The sequence below is a fragment of the Suricata suricatta genome, chromosome 6 (genome assembly GCF_006229205.1).
Source record: "Suricata suricatta isolate VVHF042 chromosome 6, meerkat_22Aug2017_6uvM2_HiC, whole genome shotgun sequence".
Classification (NCBI taxonomy): domain Eukaryota; kingdom Metazoa; phylum Chordata; class Mammalia; order Carnivora; family Herpestidae; genus Suricata; species Suricata suricatta.
In genome coordinates, this window is record NC_043705.1 from 32,991,145 (window position 1) to 33,013,877 (window position 22,733).

At 42.9% G+C, this 22,733-nt stretch overlaps 1 protein-coding gene across 5 annotated transcripts in view; it reads left to right on the forward strand.

Moving 5' to 3' along the window:
* The window catches only part of ARHGAP26 (Rho GTPase activating protein 26), a 419,918-nt gene that overhangs the window by 383,338 nt on the left and 13,847 nt on the right, over positions 1 to 22,733 (forward strand). For 2 of the 5 annotated variants that reach the window (XM_029942151.1, XM_029942152.1), the window contains exons 21-22: positions 16,053 to 16,328; positions 22,038 to 22,129. In XM_029942151.1, coding sequence (XP_029798011.1) covers positions 16,053 to 16,328; positions 22,038 to 22,129 — 368 coding nt within the window. The remainder of the gene's footprint in view (positions 1 to 16,052; positions 16,329 to 22,037; positions 22,130 to 22,733) is intronic. The other 3 variants (XM_029942153.1, XM_029942154.1, XM_029942155.1) reach the window with 3 other exon arrangements.

The following is a 22,733-nucleotide window of genomic DNA, read 5'->3' on the forward strand; positions in this document are numbered from 1 at the left end:
GCGAGCCCCACAGGGGGCTCTGCAGTGACAGCACAGAGCCTTCTTGGGCTTCACTCCCTCCTCTCTCCGCCCCTCTCCTCCCTGCTCGCACACATGCATGTACTCTCTCACTCGCTCTCAAAATAAATAAATAAAACTTTAAAAAAATACATAGATTTTTATGCCCCATCCAGTCCAACCCAGTCATTTACTTGATAGTGTGAGGGCTTTTCACTTTGGAAAATACCTTTTATTTCTTTTCGTTGTATTACATGCAAAATTGTGATTTGAAGAGTTCTTCCTTCAATATTCTCGAGCAGATTCTCCTTCCCATAGTTTTCTAGGAGAATGACAGAAAGCTTTAGTGTACGCAAAGTGTCATTTTGTCAGTGGAAGCCTGGGTGACGATAAAAAGGAAGAACTGATGGGGATATGGTGTGGGCATTGTGTGGAAGCCTTGCCTTCGTGTTTCAGGCCGGTGTATTTGAAAACATAGATTGGTGGTCTCCGAAGGGAATTGAATGGGCTTGTAATACCATCACCATAAATCACTCTGTAAGTGAAATAAGTATATGAACAAAAAGTGGTTACATCTTGAAACAGATTCTAACTAAGAGGGTGAAAGTCAGAAGGACCTGAACAAAGGAGATGTGATCACCTTAGTGTCTCATTGCGTGCTTGGTCCTGTACCGCCATAGAGACACGGCACTTCGCCCAAAGAAGAGGAAGCCTGCAGGCTGTCAGTTTGCTTGGGTCTTAGAGAATTCCTTGCTTTCACAAAAGAATGGACCATGTACTTTTTTTAGGGCACGTAGAGACTTCGTTGAAAAGGGGAACATGTGTTTTCCCCCCAAACAGAATGACTTTTTAGCTCTACCAGGAAACAGTTTCTTGGAGGAAAAGTATGCTTTGCTGTTACCAGCCACTACTGGGAATTGCTACAGCCAGCATTTATTACCGATCTTCTCTTGATAGTTCAGTCTTTCAAAATAGGACCCTTTCCATTAAGTTCACATAGTATTGTGGGAAAAGCCTTTTGATTAGGCAGAGAGACTATGAGGGCATTTAGGAAGAAATGGGGCGTGGTTTCTGTTTGAATCCCAGATAGTTAAAATAACAAGAACCACTATGTGGAAGAGAATGAGCTCAAAACACTCTGCCTTGCTGAGGCCCCAGCCCAGGTGGTGAAAGGAGTGGCCTGTCCACACAGAGCCCCAGACTCCCACCGCCGTTTGCCCAGGAGCGCGCCTGCACACTGCTCTCACTTTCATTGGCTTCAGAGCTCTTCATTCCAGCTGCAGTGTCTTGTTTGCTTACTTATTTATTGTCTATTACAGACAGGAACACTGTTTCCTAGAAACTGTTTTGATCACTAAAACTGTCAACATCTAATTAGAAAAGCTATTCGGGGCATGTACCTCCAATATGTATTCATTATTTTTATTTACTTCTTTATAAATTACATACCTACCTTCCTAATTGTTATATTATGTACATCAGAAAATATATGTAAAGGGGCGCCTGACTGGCTCAGTGGGTTGAGCGTCTGACTTCGGCTCAATTCACGATCTCAGGAGATCAAGCCCCGCGTCGGGCTCTGTGCTGACAGCCCAGAGCCTGGAGCCTGCTTCTGATTCTATGTCCGCTCTCTCTCTGCCCCTTCCCTGTTTTCCCTCCCTCTCTATCCCTCCCTCCCCCTCTCTCTCTCAAAAATAAATAAACATTAAAATAATTTAAACAAAAGAAAATATACATAAAATGAAAATCTTGCAGGGATCAGATAAAAAAAATTGCATCTGGACACTTTGGTACTTTCCCCCCACACAGCCTGTGCTCGCTCACCCTGCCTTGCAGGGCACAGCATCTCCCTGCGAAGCTGCTTGAGCGTAGCAGCCTCACTCCGTGTGCCTCCCGTGGCCTTCCCAGTGCCAGCTGCAGCACTGGCCATGCAGTAGGTGCGCGACACATATGCGTTCGGTAAATATTTACCGTTGAGCAACAAGCAAGGCCAAGACAGCTCACTTTGCTAGGCTCCACGTAGAGGAGGTTCTGTTGCATCTTTGCAGGATAAGAGAAGCAAAGCCCTAGTTTTTAGGGTCAGAATGCCTTTCTAATACAAGATGTGCTGAATAAGGGATTTACTGTAATGATTCAAATCCCTCACTGAAGAGGTAATTACAACTTCCTTGATAAGAGCAGAGCTCAAGCAGGCAGACAGGTGGTTTCTGGTTTCTCTTAGAACAGATGGCACAAGTGGACCAGCTTCTGAGGCTTTTTGAGGAAACTTGCTCATAAACAGCCTTAAATATATTATTTTTCCTGTCTTCCAACACATGCTTTCTAAATACAGCAGGAAGGCTTCATAGACTGAGGGCAGGAGCACATATTCTGAGCAAGGCTGTGAGAAGCAGGGCACTCCCAGTGTATGTGAGCAGAGGTGCCGGGTGCATGGCATGCAGCAGGGAGGGGCTGTGCCCCATGGAGGCTGGATGCGCGGCGAAGCTTCACACTAGCCCTTCCTTCTAGGTGTCCTCACAGCACTGTTTCCTGGCACAGTAAACTTTACATTCACTTCCCCTATGAGTTGGGAACTTATATATTTTTTAATTTTTTATTTTTGAGAGAGAGCATGAGCAGGGAAGGGGCAGAGGGAGAGGAAGACACAGAATCCAAAGTAGCGTCCAGGCTTTGAACTGTCAGCAGAGAACCCGACATGAGGCTCAAACTCACAGACCATGAGATCATGACCTGAGTTGAGGTCAGACACTTAACCGCCTGAGCCACCCATGCGCCCCTGGGAATTAATATTTTTAAAGGAAAAAAAATCTCAGTTGGTTTGATTTTAAGATTTTGTTTTGTTATTGGTTTTTTTGTTTGTTTTTGTAAAAAGAGCATATGGTAGACCTTATGCTCTTATGCTCTTAGCCTTATGCCTAAGAGTTAGGTCCAATTTCCGATCCCAGCTCCTCATGTACTAACCAGTTGGCTCTAAGCAGCAAAATACTTAAACTTTATGATCTTCTGTTTTCTCATGTTAAAAAAAAAAGGGGGGAATAATAAAAGCTATCCCCAAGGTTGTCTGGAAAGATTAAGATCTGAAAAGATTGGCAGAATGACTAATACATAGTAAGTATTCAATACAAATTAGAACTCCTCATTTTCACTTTCCCTTTGATAGCTGTTGGTCCACTATAAACAGGTGAAGAAAGGGAAATGAGTCAGACACAAAAGGTGACACATTGTGTGATGCCACTTTTGTGACACGTCCAGAAAAGGCAAATCTCTAGAGACAGAAAATTGATCAGCGGTCACTTATGGCTGGTAATGTGAGCACGGCTTCATGCAAACAGCACGAGGGGCCTTTTGGGGCTGATAGAAACACTGTAAAACTGGATTGTGGGTGGTAACCGCTATGGGTGAGCATCAGAGTATGTAAATTATACCTCAGAAGTTGTTTTCTTATATCCTCTTCTCCCTGGAATACTAAACACAATGAGTAAATGTTGACATGTTGATAATGATGATAGCTTTGACAAGTGATGTCAAAATTAAGCAGCAAAAATGTTAAATAACCATCAAAACTTTGCCTGGAATGGACATATAAGTTTTTTGTTAATTAATCTCACTCTTCAGAATAACCAGATACTAAATATGTCTTGGAAAAATATATGCTATGGTTTTATAATAGGAAATACACATATAGCCAAGAACAGAAATTTCCAAACTTTGAGCCTTATGGCACTGAGGTACCTGAAAGTTTTAAATGGTGCCTGGTTGAACTTTTTTCTTCACTTTAGCAATATTGAGGTTTTAGCATTTCTTTTTTTTTTTTTCTTAAAGTTTATTTATTTTGAGAGAGACAGAGCAGGGAAGGGGCAGAAGAGGCAGTGGGGGAGAGACCCAAACAGACTCCATGCTGTCAGCACCTAATCTGATGTGGGGCTTGAACCCATGAACCAGGAGTTCATGACCTGAACTGAAGCTAAGAGTCAGACGCTTAACCAGCTGAGCCTCCCAGGTGCCCCTGAAGTCTTATCATTTTGAAGGGAATAAGTAGATGTTTATGTTTTATTAAGGGGTCAGTTTGAAGAAAAGTATTAAAATATTGTATATTAAGAAGATGCATGATACATATGGCCAAAGATAGGAGGCCAGGGCACAAATGATGGGTTGGGCAGCACTACCCAGTAGTCAAGAGCAAGAACAGGAGTGACTGAAATTAAATCGGAAACACGGGAGTCCATCAAAGTGTAGCCAAGTGTGCCTCTGTCCCTCCCGCCCAGAAGCAGAATGTGTGAAACGCCCCTTCTGTCATTCTCGTTGGGCCCAGGCGCCCTCGGCACGCAGATGAGGGGCTGTGTGCAGAGCTGTGCCGACAACACGAGACTGACAATGCCTTGTATGATTTCGAATAATTCTGTCTTAGAAATACGTGGCTTCCCTGACTCCCAGGGTCTTATGTATGGCTCTGAAGTCCATATTTCCTTTGCTTTCATTAAGTACTTGAAACCTGTGGAGTCTTTTTTTTTTTTTTTAATGCAGCCTTTATAGATTGTCAATTCCAAAGAAACTTCTGAAGCATTCATAGTCTGCCATCACTGCCGTGCAAGGTAGGGTCAAAACCAGAAGGGAAATATTACTTCTTGAGGATTCAGAGGAGAAATAGAGAACTTACTATGATATCCGAGAAGCCTCAGGTAGGAGTTCACATTGAAAACGGGCTTTGATTGATGGAAAAGCATTGATTAGGGGCGAGGGAAGAGACATTCCAGGCGGGAAAAATAGCACCAGCAAAGAATGTGGTGAAAAAAACACTGAAAGCTGGCACAAATAAACCAGTTTGGCTAGAACACTGGTGGGAAAAGTAAGGCCCATGGGCCTCATTTCAGCCAGCTCCCTGTTGTTTTGGGTTTGGTTTTGTTTTTGTTTTGTGGCTCATGAGATAAGAATGGTTTTTACATTGTTAAGCTGTTAGATTTTACATGGTTACATAAGTAACTACATAAGCCCCTCTTGGCCCAGAGTCTATGAAATATACTCTGTGGCCCTTTAAGAAAAATCTTAGTCCTCTGGAAAGCTCTGGGAGCATGAGGGCAAGTAAGGTAGATTAGGAAGAGCATCAGGGCTTTATTGTGAAAGACCTTCAAATGACAGAAAGCCAACGAGCTTAATGAAAAAGTGGAAGTTAAAAACTTACAATTTTGGGAAATCTCAGGGTGGATCTAGCCTCAAGCACAATTGGACCCAGGAACCCAAATTATTATTTTACTTGGCTCTTCTTTCTTCTTCTTCTTTTAAACTTCATTTGCCAACAGATGTTTGCCATGTAATAGGGAAAAAGATCTCTGGTCCCATTAAGCCATTATATTTAGCTTTTGCTTCCAGAAAAAAAAAAAAAGTGTTTGTATGTTAGATCCCAAGCAGGAACTGTGATCAATTATATGTCATGTCCAGCCTTGACTCAGCCACTGTGGCCAGAAGAAGGGGGCACCATGACGAGCCAGCCCGATCACATGCCTGTCGCTGTGATGAAATCAGTGGGGCACTGTCTCTACCTGGATCACTTGGGTGGCACAAAGGGGAGTGGGAAAACCAGTGACCAGGAGTAGACTGTAACTACATCTTTCACTCCACCAGAGTGAATAATTTATTCTGTGTGCAGTAGGTAGTCGGAAGTTTTTGAGAAGGAAATCGCTATTCACTCAAAATTCAACAAGTGTGTATTGACCGATATGTTCAGGACATTCATGTACTTACAGTGTGCAGTGGAACCAATTGGCCTGATAAAAGGTAAAGGAACCAGGCTAGAGATTCTTACCGTAGTCTAGGTGAGATGGCTTTGGTCTCTATCCTCAGAGGAAAGGGGAGATATTGAAGTGTTTAAAGGAGATAAATAGCAGGATCAGATGTGCATTTTGAAATGATGACCAAGAACGGTCCTCTTAAGTTTAGCGTCTGTGTTCAAAATGTTGTTTATGTTGTAAATTTGCCAAAAATTGCCCAGAGTAATTTGGATCTGCCTCATTTTCAAAAACACACACACACACACACACACACACACGCACACACACACATTTTAATTTTGTGAGGTCAGAATTAACGATGTTTTGCTGTGTCTCTTTTCATTGAGTTCTCAGTGGGTGTTTCATTTTGGAGTGTAAGAACTAGAGCAGAATATAAAAATCATTTTCCTTCAGTTTGTTTTTATTCACAGATGTTAAAACTCTTTTTTTCCACTGGAAAGGGTGACTTTGCTGGAAAATCATTTAAAGTTTTTTCCAGTCGAGTCAATAAGCTCCTTAGAACCAAAGGAACAAGGGGCTGAAATCACTGTGCAGCCTAGTGAGATTGTCTTCCTTCATTGTTCAGCACCAGCCAGGCCTTATAGAAATGGAATATGGTCCAGGCAAGAATTCAGGTTTCATCCGTGGTCTCACTGAAGGCTGGGCATGGAAGATACAAATGGAGTAGAAAAGGGGCACCTGGGTGGCTCAGTCGGTTAAGCGTCTGGCTTCTGCTCAGGTCATGATCTCATGGTTTGTGGGTTCGAGCCCCACGTTGGGCTCTGTGCTGACAGCTGGCTCAGAGTCTGGAGCCTGCTTCCGATTCTGTGTCTCCCTCTCTCTGACCCTCCCCTGCTCGCGCTGTCTCTCTCTGTCTTTCAAAAATAAGTAAAAAACAAAAAAAAAATTTTAAAAACACAAATGGAGTAGAGAAGATGTTTGAGTGGATTAAAATCAAATCAAACAGTTTTCCAAATGTTTAGACTGTTGAATAAACACTAGAATTAGAGAGAAGTCAGCTATTTGCTTGGGAGGACAGAAGGAGAGTCAGAGACTGTTGGCCTTTCCACTGCCTCATATTCCTCTTGTGTATCTGGACCAAGGTTTGGAGGCTTGTAGGAGTTTAGCTTAATTGTCCAAAATATTATCCTTAGCAGAAGTGCTGTTTCTCTTGCTGAGAGTTAGGAACATAGTAAGAAAAGCTCGATTTCTTACTCAAGAAATCTCCCTCCCCGGGATTACTTTTAAGCTGAAATCTCCTGGGCCACCGCTGCTAATTTTAGATCCTCCTTTGTTTTCAGCAGTGGACATTTAGATTCTTAGTAATTGCTTTTCCCTTCCTCTTCCTCCCCCTAGTCCAAACAGGAAATATTCCCTGAAAGCAGACCATATAGAAAAGTATGCCGGATGGCCAGTGACTTTCAGCCAGTGTTGTTAACATGTTGTCCGGCTTACTCAGAATGTGACATTGGAGATGTCAGATTGCACTTCCCCGTGCCCGGGTGAGAGGAAGACACCACTGATTTACTGTAGTTACTTGACCAAAATCAAAATGTCTCTCAAGGAGCCAACATCATTTCTCAGTGAAGAGAGCAGGCTGAAAAAATTAGTTCTTGCCTATGGAGGGTGCTTAATAAATATTCACTGATTGTATTTTACTGAAAAAGAAGAGAAACAGCCCAAACGGTTGGGAGCTGCCCAACTGCATTATGCAACCCAAACGACAGATTGTTGCAGCAAAGAGAGAACTGTCATTTTACCTCTATTAAACGTCCCTCCTCCAGAGAATAAACGTAGTCGTTTATGTGGTTGGGGAGATTGTTTTTACTAGTGACCTTTATTTTTTGGTTATAAACAGAACCCATTAATTATGGGAAACGTGGGAAGTATTTTAAAAGCACAAAAAATAAAAATTACCTTTCATCTCATCACCCAGAGAATGTTGATACACTTACTGTCTGTAAGCACGTTTTAAGATAGGTTTGCACATGTTTTTAGTATAGAAAAGTCCATGAAATATGAATGTACAGCTTAACAAGTGATCATTTAGCAAACACCCACATAACCACCACCCAGGTTAAGAAGTACAATTCTGCCAGGACCCCAGAGGTGTCTGCATCTCTTGTTTTCTCTTTCCCTCTCCTGGACCGCTCCCCGCAGCCAAAGGAACCACTAATTGGATGTTTACAGTAATCATTTCTATGTTTTTATTTATATTTTTATCTCTTAGATAAAGATTCTTGCTATATCCATTTGTTATGTTCAAATAAAGTCAATACAATCACTGAGTTAGCAAATTCTGAACCATTGCTCCTTGGGAAAGTACAAAGGTAGTTTCCTATGAGCCTCTAGTTACCATATTTTTGTCACCTGAGCAGTACACACACCTAATTAATATTATTATTGAGTAATTACCATTGAATTCATGATCAACAATACTGTAAATCATGCCTAAATAAAGCTTATTAAAAACACATATTTTCTCCGTGAGGTACATCATGGCCTTCTTGTCCTTAGAAACTTTGGAGGACTGAAACAAGAAGTCTAGACCATTCCTTTTTATCCACCTCAGATGACATTGTGCACATTAGGTGCTTCAGAGTGACTCAAGTCTTTGGTGTCTTTGCAGGTGTCCACAAATGACCATGAAAGCACCATGCATATAGATTCTGAGGTTACAAATACATTTTAGCAAGTAAATGAATTCACAAACACAGAATCTATAAGGATCAACTATATGCATCCCTAAGATATAATATCTTATTTTGCTAAATCCGGCTTCCTCTGTTTAGTGGTTTTGAGTTCCTAATTTATTTATTTAAAAATTTATTTATTAATTTATTATCATTTATTTAAAAATTAGTTACTATTTATTTTCATTATAGTAGAGTGCACCATTGTGTTAACGTACTAAAATTATTTCTCCATTCTTCTTTTACTGAACTTCTGGGTTTCCTGTTTTTGCTTTTGTAAATAATTGGCTGTATGTATGAGTACGTACCTCTCCTGAGATGCAAGTACGCACCATACTTGAGGGTGTGTGTCTGGGAATGGAGCTGCTGAGTCATTGACAGTGATATCTTCACCGTGGCCAGATGAAGCCAAACTGTCCAAAGTGGGTATAGATAGCAATTTACATCCCTCCTCCACCAAAGTAGAGGGGTTCTGACATTGCAGATCTTGTAAACGCTTGGCACTTTGATGTTAGCTGTTTAGTAATTCTGGTGTGTGTGCAGAACTACCTCATTATGGTTTTAATCTACATTTCTTGTACTACAGCAAGGTTAAGCACTTTTTCTTTGCGGTTTCTCTTCTTTAGTCCCTGTTCAAGTTGCTTGCCCATCTCCCACTTGGCTGTCTATCTTTTTCTTACTGATTAGTAGGAGTTCTTTGTATAGTCTGGTTATGAGTCTTCTATTTATATATTGTAGACTGCCTTTTTATTCTTTTAATAATAAAAGAATAAATTAATAATGATAAATAAAAGCTTTTAATTTTAACGTAGTCAGATATATCTGTATTTTCCTTACGGTTAGCTCTTTTTATGCCCTGTTGGGTAAGTTCCAACATCAAGTTCCCAGAGTTATTCCTTATTATTTGGCTTTAGCATTCAGATCTATAATCTGCTTAGAAATCATTTATTTGTTAGGCATGATATGAAGGAGAAGTTAAGTGTTACTTTTTTCATATAGATATCCAGTTATCCTAGTGTCATTTACTAAAGAGTGCTTTCCACTAATATAATGCAGACTCACGATAAGAAAATTTAAAAACTATAAATAAAATAAAAAAGTGAATGTTACATCCCTGCCTGTGCACCCAGTTCCTCGTTCTCCATCCCTTGAGGGAGTTAAAGTTTCTTGCTGGCAGTTTTCTTTTAAAAATAGTGTTTAAACATCCCTAGCATTAGAATGGTGGCCTTAAGTTATGCATCAGGACAGTAAAAGATTGAACCTGGCATTACTATTGCTTTCCTTCTCTTTTTAAAGGAATACATTTGCTTTTGAATGTCTTCATTATATACAGAATGGCAATTGTATGCACGCAATTTAAGATAGTAAGGCGGTTTGGGGCGTTCTCATCAACTATTTAAATCTTCTCAAACAGGACATGTTACCATATCCTGTACAGTCTTGGTAGAGCCCCCAAATGCTTCAACCTTTCTTTACAAATAACTTCAGAAATAGTGACATTTTTTCAGTTGAAAGAGAGTAAATGCATAGGAACCAATTTTTCTGTGCTTGAAATGTGGTGTTGAAAAAGCCTGGGGGGCCGCACTTAGGTTTCACAGAAAAGCATGCTTTGCTCATCCAGTAACCATCCTTGGCTTGTCGTTTACCTCGTGGTTTGTTCTGTGCACTGAGCAACTGAACTGTGACTGTTGTCCAGGAATGTTCACTTCCAATCCAGAGTTTTCCCATCTGTCTCACATTTCTGCATTATTCTAAGAAACGGTTAAATTATTAACTTGAAGAACCTTAAGGATGACAGATGCCCTATCGTAAGATTTTGAATTTTGTGTAAATCATGGATTTATTTGCCAGTCCCACCACACTCCATCTGAGCTTAAAATCTGTTTGAAATGTCTACCTCAGAGATGTTTTTGAAAGCCAGTCAACGGAGCCACTACACTGTAGATAAGTTGAAAGCAAATTATTTAAAGACTATTTTAAAAGTGATTGCCTATAATTTCTAAGGCGTCATGGAATTTCACTATTTTGTCTCATTTACAGTAAGAATCAGGACTCTGTCACTTTCGGAACAAAAGTGTACATTAAACCATATTAGCTGAGGGGAAGAATCTATAAACATGACACATGCTGATAAAAGTCAAGACAATACAAAATGATACAACTCAGGGGCATGTGGTTTTTTCCTCTTGCTAGGTTGTGAAACATACTGAAAATTCAGGAGGTTGGGACATATGTAGGATTTCTGTTTTGTAAAAGCTTCAGCAGACACAAAAGAATATGTGGTCCATTTTTTAACAAATGAAAATCATCTTTTGTGTCAGTTGGCATAATTCACTATTAGCCAGTTTATCAGTATTCCTTTTGGCCCTCTCTTCTTGGCGGATGTTTGATTTCCCTTTTTTTATGGTGCCTTAAATCAAGGTGATATTTTCCAAGGAAGAAGAACTCACTGATTTGGGATTAGATTAAATCGGACTTTACAGGTGTTCATGGAAGTTTCTCTTCTCTCCCATTTTAGGAGGAAAGTGTGGGAGGCAGGGAGACAAGCAGTTCCCCTTGGATTTAATAGAACCTTCCTATTCTAGACCTAGCTGGGAAGGGAAGACTGATGGCATACGAAAGTCAGCCCTGGGCCTGATCTCATGGGCCTCACCCAGGCCCAGATCCTTGACTGGGAACCAGGGCTATAGATCACAATCCCGTGCCTGGCAGAGAGGTGCACATGCCGTTGTTTTGACTTCTCCACAGTCCACACCTGGCGGAAGACTGTCTGGATGCCCTCGTGTACATCATTCCTCCTCGCTAGCCCTGTCTTTCAGAGTTCTGGCGCAGGCTGACCATCTCCCACTCCCAGGGTGTCTCCTCGGGTTGCAGTTGTCTGGCTCTCTGTCTGTCTGCCTGTGTCCTTCCCTACACTGCCTTCTTGGCAGAATGCCTTTGGAAAGTTAAACATTGCTTCCCAGGTGGAAACAGAACAAGAGAAGGGAATTGTATTCATGTTTACGTCCCTGGAAATGCTAGGAGAGAATAGAGCCCAAGGTAACCTTTTTCAAATGGAAAAAAAAAAGTAGAAGAAACCTATCTAATTTGTTGTAATGATGATGCTCCACACTGGTGGGGTGATGGTGAGAGGGAAGGGCCATCCCCGCTCCATGCACTATTGGTGGGAATGCAGTTCAGGAGAACCTTTCTGCAGAGCTCTTTGCTAGGTTGTATCAAGACCCTTAAAAAAGACGTCTAGCCTTTGACCCACTAATTTAATTTCCAGGAATTTATGCTAAGGAAACAAATATAGTCAGTGATCCTCAACAAGGATGTGAGCTGCACTACTATTTATAATAGCTACAGAGGGCATAATAATCTGAATATGCACAGTAAGAGAAAGGTTGCATAAATCAAGGTATACTATACAATAGAATACTCCCTAGCCATTTTAAGAATATGATAGCAAAGTCTATTTAATGACATTTGAAAATGCTTTATTAAGTGGAGAAAAAAAAAAAACAAGGCTACTATGTGTGTAGTAATATCTCCCCCCTCCAAAATGAGGAGTAACATGTCTCATGCCAAGATAGTAACAGTGATTATCAGTGGTACAAATTAAAAGCTATTGCTTTTTCTTGCATTTTGGTATTTGCCAACTTTCTACAAAGCCATCTATAATTTTAAGCCTCAGAAGTTAATAAGATTAGTTTCTTCTGTATGGTCAGCTTCCTGGGTCTGCCACGTCCACGATGACACTGGGAGCCTGCTGGGGCAGCCCTGTCCCTAGTAACTAGGCAGGCATGCCTTGGCTGGTACATCAGACATCCCATCATTCAAGTGAGTCACCACAGAAGGGTGTCAGGCTGACGATAATGCCACACAGTGGACTTGAACCATCTGCCACAACCCAACATGCTGCCAGACCTTTGAGCCTTATCTTCCTAAAGCATTCTTTCTTCACTGTCCAGGGTATGTCAACAGGACTTACTGGGACTGTATGACTCCTTTTGGGGACACTGTGGGCCAGCAAACTAAAGCTGATGTAAGCCTTCCAGTGGAATCCAAACTACACCAGCAAACGTTCCTTCCATGCTAAAGTTTAAGCTCTATGTCATTGCTACAGGTGGGCCTTAATGAAGGGAACCTGGTAGAACCCCAGGAGCAAAAAATGTGCAGATACTCCCAGCTTGACTCTGAGGATAACAGAGAGGACTTAAGGGCTCATCTGCTGAGATTGTAGTTAAAATTATTTTCTCCTATCCTCATGTCAGTAATTTGTTAGCTTTGGCCTCAGTGGGAAAAGTGAGAATTTGATAGAAGCTTCAGAGCCAATAGCAAAACTGACCATTTGTTGTTGGTATGTTTTGGGGTTTTTTTTTAGGCATGAGATTTTTTTTGTCTGCTATTGTTACTTTTCAGTAAACTATAGCCAGACACTTGTGCAGTGAAAGGGGAATGTAAGATTATACAGAAAGTCTTGGCCTGGCCATCTTATTTGCTACTTATATGTTCTCTGAGTTGTCTCATAACCAAAATACAATGTACTCTCTGCTTGTTGGAGGAATGTTTATATATTGTTGTTATCCTTTCCCTATAGGCATCCATCATATATATATATATATATGTATATATATGTGTGTGTGTGTATATATATATAGTATTGTTGATCATGAGTTTTATTGACATGATCCTGAAGCCCAAATAAGCAAAAAGTGTAATTTCATCAGTAGTTTAAAAAATCAAAGTACTATGGAGTGTGCATCTTATTGTTAGGCTAAAATAAAGCAGTCATAAATTTTAAATTGTCATTTTATAGTGAATAAATGTTTTGAGTAAAACAGAAGCAAATAAATGGAATTCTGTTAGCCGTTAAAAATGATAGTCTGTACTACAGTAATTGACAAAGGGATTGAAGAGTAAGTTCTTATAATGGTTTCAAACACCCTGCATTCCAGCCGTTACCCCCAGATTATTTCAGCCATGTACTACTGGCCAAGAAGTACTTAGATACGCAAGGATGTGAAAAAACATTCAGAACCCACATTGTGTTCATAGACTGTGTCCCCAGCAATGTCTTTAGCCAAAGGCATAATTTATATACAAACGAGATAGGAAGCTGGAGGTGTTTCCTCCTTATGAAAGCCACTAAAAAGAAAAAAAAAAGAGAACAAAAAACAAAAAACAAAAAGGTCTTAAGAACTTTTTAATTGTCCTGTGCTGACCACTGACCAGAGAACAGATGAGTTCAGGCTTCTTGGCCTGGGCTGTTTACTCTCTTCAACCTGCAAATTGTCCCTGGTCAGGACTCGGGTTCCTGGGTTGCACTTCAGTTTAGAAGTCATGGCCAGGCCTTGCCTACTAGGTCATTATCGAGGGAAGAGGGTTGTGGGAAGAGGCCTGAGAAGGCAATGCCTTGCTTACCAGCTGTAACTACAGGAGAAAGTGAGGGCTCGACCATCGAAATGAGGCCACACTTTTCCCCAGGACTCAAAACAGAGTCAGGTGGGAGCAGGTATTAAACTCGCAAGATAGTAACTTATCCCTCAACTGACACATCTGACTGTTTTATATTAGAGTTGTTTTTAAATCTATCTCATCTTGTCAAATACACTGTGAACTCTTGAAATTAGGGACCTTGGAAAATGCTAAGTTGTATTGCATTTGTTGTGTTGGATTGTGCTATGTGCTCAGTAACTTGTCTTCACTGGATTAATTGAATGAAATCATACTCTTCGAATTTAATCTCTTATATTATATGAATCCCATCTGCTATGTGAATCTACAAGAGAGAAGACTGGAGGCAGAATTGGGGAATTTACAATGTGTTGAGTCTTATTGAATCTGTCTGTTGCTCCATTCCCATTTTCCTTTGCAAATGTAGTAGGCATCTAAAGGAAACTCATAAATCAGTGGTTAAGAAGGCTTCTAGTGCTATGGCTGGGTCTGTAAAGAAGCTTGGCATAGCATAAAGGAACCTAGTAAGTCCTGCTACCCCAGAGGCAGTACACTGTGGTGGCCAGAACCCAGGGCTTAGAGCCAGGGGATTGGGGTCTGAACCTCAGCCCTGTCACTTACAGACAAGCCTCAAATTGGCCCAAGTTTCCACATCTGTGAAATAGGAATTGTATTGTGCCTCTTGGCTTATTGAGTAAGTTAAATGAGATTTATTAATGTACTCACTCAGTAATTATTTCTTGAATACTTACAGGCACTATTTTAAGCTTTGGAGGCAGAACAGTAAATAAAATGGACAAGAATCCCTGCCCTTGTGGAATTTATAGTCTAGAAATACAAGGCATATAATGGCATTAAATAAATGTTTCATTCAAGGAGTCTGTGGATTTCTGGTGAACTCGTGTTGGATTTTTACTGTGTAGTTCCATGAGAACATATGTTGCAACCACGGGCAATTAGGACCATTATTGGGCCTCATGTCTAAATTGAGAAGGGCCCATTAAGTAGGTTATTGATGCATTCTTGCTACATCCCACTATGTTTAGAAAGACTGTTCCACCGGAATTGGATTGCTGTCATTTTCACCTCTCTGAAGTGTGTGGACCAAGCACTGGAATCAGCACTTGGCTGAGGCTCAGGAGTGCAGGTGCTGGTGTGGCTGGGTGATCTCCACATTGGGTTTTCACTCATTGGTCTTTGCGTGCTCAGGGACTTAATGCAACTTGACCAAGTTGCTAAAGCTGTGTGTGTATGTGTGTGTGTATGTGTGTGTGTGTGTGTGTGATTGTGTAATTTGTGGAAAAAAGTCAAAAGGCTAGCTAGCGTGACCAGTTAAAATCCACAAGCCGTATTTTAGTGAGCAATTTTACCATTTCCTCTCCAAGCTTTTGATCCGCTGCCCATCAAAGAACAAAATGACAGATGGAAGGTTTCACTTCCTTAGGTTTTCATTGCCTTCCCTCTGGGGCTTTTTCTTAGAGCATCAAAATGCCCAAAATCCATGAAAAGAGAATGCACATCTGGAAAGCAAACCTCAGGGAGACTGCAGAGCCGCCCTAAGTTGCATGTCCTCTCCTGAGAGGTGTGCATTCAGACTCATCTTCCATCCGCTGTCATTTTTCTGATGCAGTGCTTCTCTGGGTCTTCAGTGGCACACAGCCCATTTAGTTAAAAATGTAAACAGGATATTGTTTCCTGGCCAAATGGCCCGTGTGGCCTAGAAAAATCGTCATTTTTGCTGAGACGTGACTTTAAAACCACTCCCACAGCAGTGGAGGCCAAAGGCCTCTCAGAAGCTTGCCCTGCCCCAGACAGGCTGGTGGTAGGGTCTGAGTGGGAGCTCACGTACATGGGCCCAGGGCATCTTCCACTAGGGGACAAGGGCACAGTGGACACCACTGAAGAAGCTCTTATGACCTAGAAGGCAGTTCTGCAGGGCAAAGAGACACGTTAATGCTCCAAGGAACGGCAGAACAGCCGCTACTTGGAAGACGCGGACATCTGGTTGGAGAAATGTGACTTGGCGCTGATGACCTAGCGGGGCCTTCAGTGCCCCTCGTCTGCTCCAGCTCCCCATCATTTGGCCTCCCATGAACCTCGTGCTCCCTTCGTGGTTTCCCCATGTGCTGACGAGTTTTCTGGTTGTTCTGTCTTGCAGCCCCCCGAATCCAAGCCCAACTTCACCCCTCTCGCCATCTTGGCCCATGTTCTCGGCGCCATCCAGCCCTATGCCCACCTCATCCACGTCCAGCGACTCATCCCCCATCAGGTCTGTTGCAGGGTTTGTTTGGTTTTCTGTTGCTGCCGTTGTTCTCTCATTGGCTTGGTCCTCTCTTCATGCAGTGTTCAGCCTCCTCGTCAACTTTGTTCCCCGCCATCCAAACCTGCACTTGCTTTTTGACAGGCCAGAAGAAGCAGTTCATGAAGACTCCAGGTAAAATCACGGATGATGACCAATCCATTCCTGTTTATCCAAAGCCGGTCAGGGAAAATGGGGGGAGCTAGCCTCTGCCCTCCTGTGATTCCAGCCTGAGAGACTGAAGCTGGGAGGGACCATGTGCATGAACCAGCATGGCATTTTCCACGCCTTTCTGAACCCCTCCTCCAGTTTCTGAATTAATCTGTGATGCCTGGAGTTTGGGGAAAGAGTGCCTCCTGAACAGGCTCCTGTTTGGATCGTTCTCAGAATCATGGGCTCTCTGTGCTTTGCAACAAGGTAATATCAGAGGGAACAGTGTTGAGACACATCCCAGTCTTTTCTTCTCTTATTTTTGTCAGGTAGCATGAGGCAGCTTTTATTTGTGGGGTTGGACCATTGGCCATGAGCACCACCACCTAGCTGCTGAAACCAGAGAAGTGGAAGAGAAATGAATGTAACGCACAACAAAGGATGGAAATGGGAAGCAGTTTCTCTTTAAATCATCATGGTTGCCTCCTTGCCTTCTGTGTGCTCCCAGCCTGCTTCTCTCACCATGCCTCATGGACCCTTAGTGCTCATGGGAAGAGGCAGCACCTCTTTCTCAGGGTTGATCTAGTTCCTCTCCCCTGGTTTGAGAGTGTCCAGACTTACTTCTTTATACTTCTTAAGAGAAAAGAAGCTATTTAAATCCAGGAACAGAATTAATGAATAAAGATCCTGGAGAATCTCTCTGACAGGTAGATTCTACGTCTGTATCTCTCTCAAACTTAGGTTCTGGTTGCAGACAACCAAAACGTAGAGCCCACTTACAGAATGTCAGAAGCATTTGGAGCCTTGGGAGTATTTTCTCATCCATCTTTTTCTCATGGCTGTTTTTTTCCTGGAGGGGCAGGTCCAACAGAGAGGCATCAGTAATTTACAACACTTAGTCTCACTTTTAAAAAAAGGAAACCCATGTTGTTTATATACACAGATGTATATATTACTTGATTTGCCTCTGCGTGTTTTCCAGTCTATCATTTCATGCTATCCTTGTATGAGAATGGGAGGAGAAATGGCCTAAATCCTCTTTCAGAGAAAGAAAACAGGCACAGAGAGGTGACTACATAGTCACGTGACTGGATGAGCGCCCATGCAGAATTGAGAACTACTTGTCCTCAGCCCAGCACTCTTTCCTCCAAACATTCGGGTCCCCCCAAACCTAAGGTTCCATGCAACTCCCAGCCCCGGAGCCTGGCCTGCTCTTCTTGGTTTTCTCTCTAGCTTTGCACTGGAAGGTGGGAAAGATAGCTTTTCCATATACTCTTTGATCTTCACCCTGGGAATAAGGTTAAAATTCACATCATATTTTTCTGACATTCAAGTTATTTCCTAGACATATTCTGGGCACTTGGGGAGACATTAACTTTCTAGGACACAAGATACGACATGGATCTAACCTTTCTTGTTGAATGGCTGATTGCTCCATGAAGACCTGAACCAAAGCAAACTACAGAGACCTGAGGCAGTCACCTTCCAATATGCCTCCCTACTCATAGGAGAGGCCTGGTCACTAGGAGAATGTGCTTCCTTCGTTTTGATCAAAGGAGAGTAAAATCTTCAAAATATTGGTCCTTTAAACAGTATGGGCTGGGGAACTCAGGCTGATAGAATCATTCAGCTAAAAAAGTGAACATATTCCGTGCTTTGAGAGTATTCACTTTGTATGTCTCGGAGTTCTAGGGAACAGCCCCTCTCTCTCCCTCTGTACTCCCTTCCATCACCCAACATATTTTCAGGTATTTTTCTTTAGCTGCTGCTCTCCATCTCCCAGAGTATTTCAATATTGGCAGAGGACAATGGCAATAGGATCTGCTACTGTGATGTGTTTGGGGTCATGGCTATTCAACCCTGCCCACCCTGGCCATCACTGAAGTAGCACCGTCTGGACAATCCTATTCCACAACACTTGAGGACGCTGCCATTTTGAAAGAGGAGAGGTGAACTAGGGCTTGGAATTGATTGGCACCGAATTAAGTATGTGTGCTGAAGGGAGCACAGATAGAGACCCCAGTGGGAGCTAGCCCGTCAGAACTAGCCAGCGGGGCTAACATCCCCTAGCTGCCATCATGGTATGCAGCCAAGAGATGGGGGCATACACCTGTCATTCGGGTCCATTGGGGCTTTTTGACCACCTCCACTTCCATAGTGTAAAGCTTCAGATTTCCTTCCCCTGGAAAATAACTGCTTAATCAGACTTAATAAATGGTCCCATGAACTTCTACTTAATGTCTCCTCTGGAAGTGGCTGCCTTTCCCCACTCCCAGGCATTTTTGGTGCTTATAAATTCAAGCTCAGGAAGGAAGAGGCCTTTGACAGCACAGCAGAGGAAGGGTACTGGCAGCATATTCCCTTCACCCTTCCCTTTCTGTCACCCCTAGAAAATCTCCCGGTGCCTAAACCATAACTTGCACTTATGAAATAGCCTCTGGCAGTTGTGCCTACATGATCAAGCTACTGCATCCTGCCAGTCTGGCTGGTCCCACCTCCCTGTAATGTCACCTGATGGAGAGTGGGTTGTCATTTTGCAAGGTTTGCAAGGGCATTTGAGGGAAGCTCCTCTGAGTGCTTTCCTGGCCTTGTGCCATGCTCAGAGGCGAAAATTAAAAATGAACTAGCAGAAGGTTCCAAACTTTTTCATGCCCTTGACGGCCAGCTGAGGTCTGAAGGGCGCTGTTACAGGAGCAGCTGAAGGCACCTCGGGCTCTCCGTGTCCAGTGTTGAGGTGCCCTGCAGGGAACGGGGAGCTTGAGAGCCAAAGGTGCTTGGTTGGGATTTTTTATTTTTTTTAATCAGAGCCAAAGCCTACAAACACAGCCTCCTGCCAACTGGATCTGTTTTGGTAGGAACTCTACCTAAAGCAAACTGCTTTTGAGAGTGAATATGGCATAAAACACTGGACGAGTTGGGCTGACAAACTTTGAAAAAGATAAGAGTTCTCCCCGCCCCAATAGAGATGCCTGATGTAGCAAATGTTTTGCAAATAAATGAAACTACAGACTATCCAGTTACAAATTCTCTTTCTTACTATAAGTATATCCCATGTACTATTTGGGATATACTTCTAAAAAGAGCATTTCTCACTGATGTGAAATTCTCATGTAACTAGATGTCTTATACTTTATTTGGTGGCCCTAGTCCGGGGGAACAGCACTGGGAGGAGGTCTCAAGGGAACGGACCCTCTTCTAAATGGTCAGTCACCTGTTAATCTCAGAAAAAAGCAAGGCCCTTTCCTGATCTTTGTTTTTATTTTTAATGGGTTATTTTATTGTCACTTGACTCAATTCCCAAAGCCTAACATTAGTGGAAAATTTACTCCTTTTGAATGATAATCTTCAGCACTTGAGACCATTCCTTCTGCTCTCTTCCTGCCAGATTATCCCACTTGGCTTCCCCAGTTTGCCCATTTTGTGCCATTCCCTCTATTTAATGAAGTTAATAAGTAACCTCTCTAAAAATCCAGCGGGAGGAGCCTTGCCTCACATGATCTTTCCCTCACCTTTGATTTTCTTGCCCCCAGTCTCTGTTCTTCACCCACCTGCTACTGCCCTGTCCTTAAGGGACAGTGACCCTGGCTAATGTCATCTGGATTGTCCTTCCATTTGCTGGGCTTTCCTTGCCTGCCAGTATGGGGTTTGGGCTGTTTGATCACTTTTCACAACCAGGCAACTCCTTCTCTCGGCTCCCACTCCCTCAAAAACAAAAGCAAACATTTTCCCTCTCCATGGAAAGTTGCACAATGGATGTTTGGCCCTTGCTGATAATATGCGTACTTGGTTCAGTTAGATCACAGAATATGCCCCTTGTCCAAACTCTATTCTGACTTTAATGGCAATTATCCCTGAAGAGCTATTTTCCAGTTGAAACTAATGAATTACGATGGCTCTTCCTTCAGATCCACTTCTTTTAATCCCAGTTTCCCAAATTTCTCCCACCTGGCCATTGTCTCTTGGCCACTAGAAGGCCAGCGAAAAGAATGGTCAACTGTGCCCAGTGACAAATGTGCTCATTTATTCTGATTCTTATGCACAACAGACCTTTTAAGCCGTCTCCTTCAGTTTCCATGAGCCAAGACTAGAAGTTCTAGATGCCTGGCCCTGCTATAGGTGTCCATCCATTCATGGCTCCTTTTTTCCAAAAGGAAGATGGATTTGGTGACTCCGAAATAACAATTCCATAATGACCCAAGACCCCTGCCTCTTCGGCTTGTGTCTGGGCTCACAGAGAGCAGCCCTTCCGCAGCTAAATCTCGTTTGGCCAGTAGAAATCAGTGTGCCCCAGGGTGTTTACCTCCACTGACTCCTGGCGGCTTTCTGTTTCTCAAATGTAGCTGAAGTAAATAACACATCCCTGGAAAAGTTGTTAAACCCCGAGGACCTACTTGTTCTTTTGTTATCCTGCCCGGGAGCCCCTAAATGTGCCTCCTCAGAGGTCACAGAGGTAGAAAAGATTACTTTTAGCAAATAAAGAGCTGACTTTTGACTGTTAAGCGTCATTTGTCTTAGGACCCTTGAAAAGGCCATTGATCATTTGGCACTATTGGATATCAAAGCAAAAATTGACAGGAGGTAATAGGATTTACCAGTTCTTAAAGTGAACTCTTCAGAACATGGATTGGAAATCTGTGGCCCTTCAGTCCAATCCAACCTACCATCTGTTTTTTTCTAAGTAAAGTTTTGATGGAACATAGCCCTATGAATTCATTTACATGTTGTCTAGGGCTGCTTTTATGATACAAGGCAAAGCTGAGTAATTGCAACAGGGACCATATAGCCCACAAGGACCAGAATATTTACCAATAGGCCATTTCCAGTAAGAGTTTGCCAACCCCAGTTCTGGGACCTTGGTTCTCAGCCCTCCAGCACACTGGAGTCACTTGGAGAGCTTTTCAAAAATAGTGTTGCCTGTATTTAGTTCTGCAGGTTGGGATAGATCCCAGATACTTGCATTTGTTAAAAGCTTTCCAGTGACTTGGATGCACATGTATATGTCATGTTCCTTCCCCCTTCTTTCTTCCCACACTCCACACACACATTCACATAACTACTAACACACACACACACACACACACACACACACACACACACACACACACACCAACCCCCCCCCCTTGTCTGTTCTCTGCCCTACCCCTGGGGTCAGGGAGTTTCCCCTCTGGAATCCTGCTCCACCAGCCTAATGAGAGAAAGAAGTAACATCTGCGTGAGCCAATGTCAGCCCATGGCTTAGAGCTGAAACATGACTTCGTTAGAATCTCTCCTTTTTGACTCACGGAGCATTGCCAGTTTTCAACAAGGTCTTTGGGAGTGTTATCCTGAGCAATGAGGCAGCCCTGTCCCCACCTCCCTTTTCCCAAACTCCTCCTGCTCCAAAATGGGTCCAAGCCCGTGCTCCCATTGTTCAGGTGTCCTGAAACCTACGCAGAGTTTTAGCATGGCACAGAGGTGACCCCACAAGGTGTGTGGTTTCTCGGGGCTTATGGCTTTTCTCTGAATAATTCTCTTTTTTCTCTGGTGACCTTTGCAACTCTGCCACCTCATGTTTTGCCATCTGGCTGCCTTGTCAGGCTGTTGCTGCAAGAGACAACTAGGTGGCTTATAGGGAAGGGGAAGAAGAGAGATTAAATATCTGAGGCTTTCAGAAGGTTTAAAAATACTGCTAAATAAACTCCTGTTTTCACACAGCACACCGTTCCGGAAGGCAAAAGCCTTATATGCCTGCAAAGCTGAACATGACTCAGAACTCTCGTTCACAGCAGGCACCGTCTTCGATAATGGTGAGTTTCTCATCCCCGTGCACAGATATGGGCGCCGGGCGGGGCGGGGTGTGGGGAACAAATAAATAACTACATTTTTCAGAGTTCCTGCCTTAAAAAAAGGACAGCTTCACTTGAATGGGTAAGACTGAAAAGAAAGGGGGGGGTGTGTGTGGGTGTGTCTTGGGAGCATGCGCCCTGGGGTCTCTTCCCAAAGTGAGTGAGAAGCAGCAGGACTTCGGGCGGCATTGTCAAGAGAGGACAATATACTGAAACCTTCACGTTGACAGAGGCAACCTCATGGAAATGTTTTGGACATTAAAAATGGATTGTACCTGCACAGGACTCAGCACGGCATCCTGACGGTGACTTTGAGAGTCTGGGGGCTGGACAGAGGGTAGGAGATAACAGTAGAGAACACGGATCTTGCAAGTGGTCAGCTCAGGGCAGAGACTGAGGTACAGAATTTCCTGTTGGGTTCAGTGGCATCCAGTCTCCACAGGAGGTGAGGCTCATCTCCGAGATGGGGTGCATGAGCTCCGTGTCACTGAGCGCTGCTGCAGGCCTGCCTGCCCTCCTCCAAACTGCCGGGAAGTATATAGTAGACTCCCTAAGTCACGTCTCC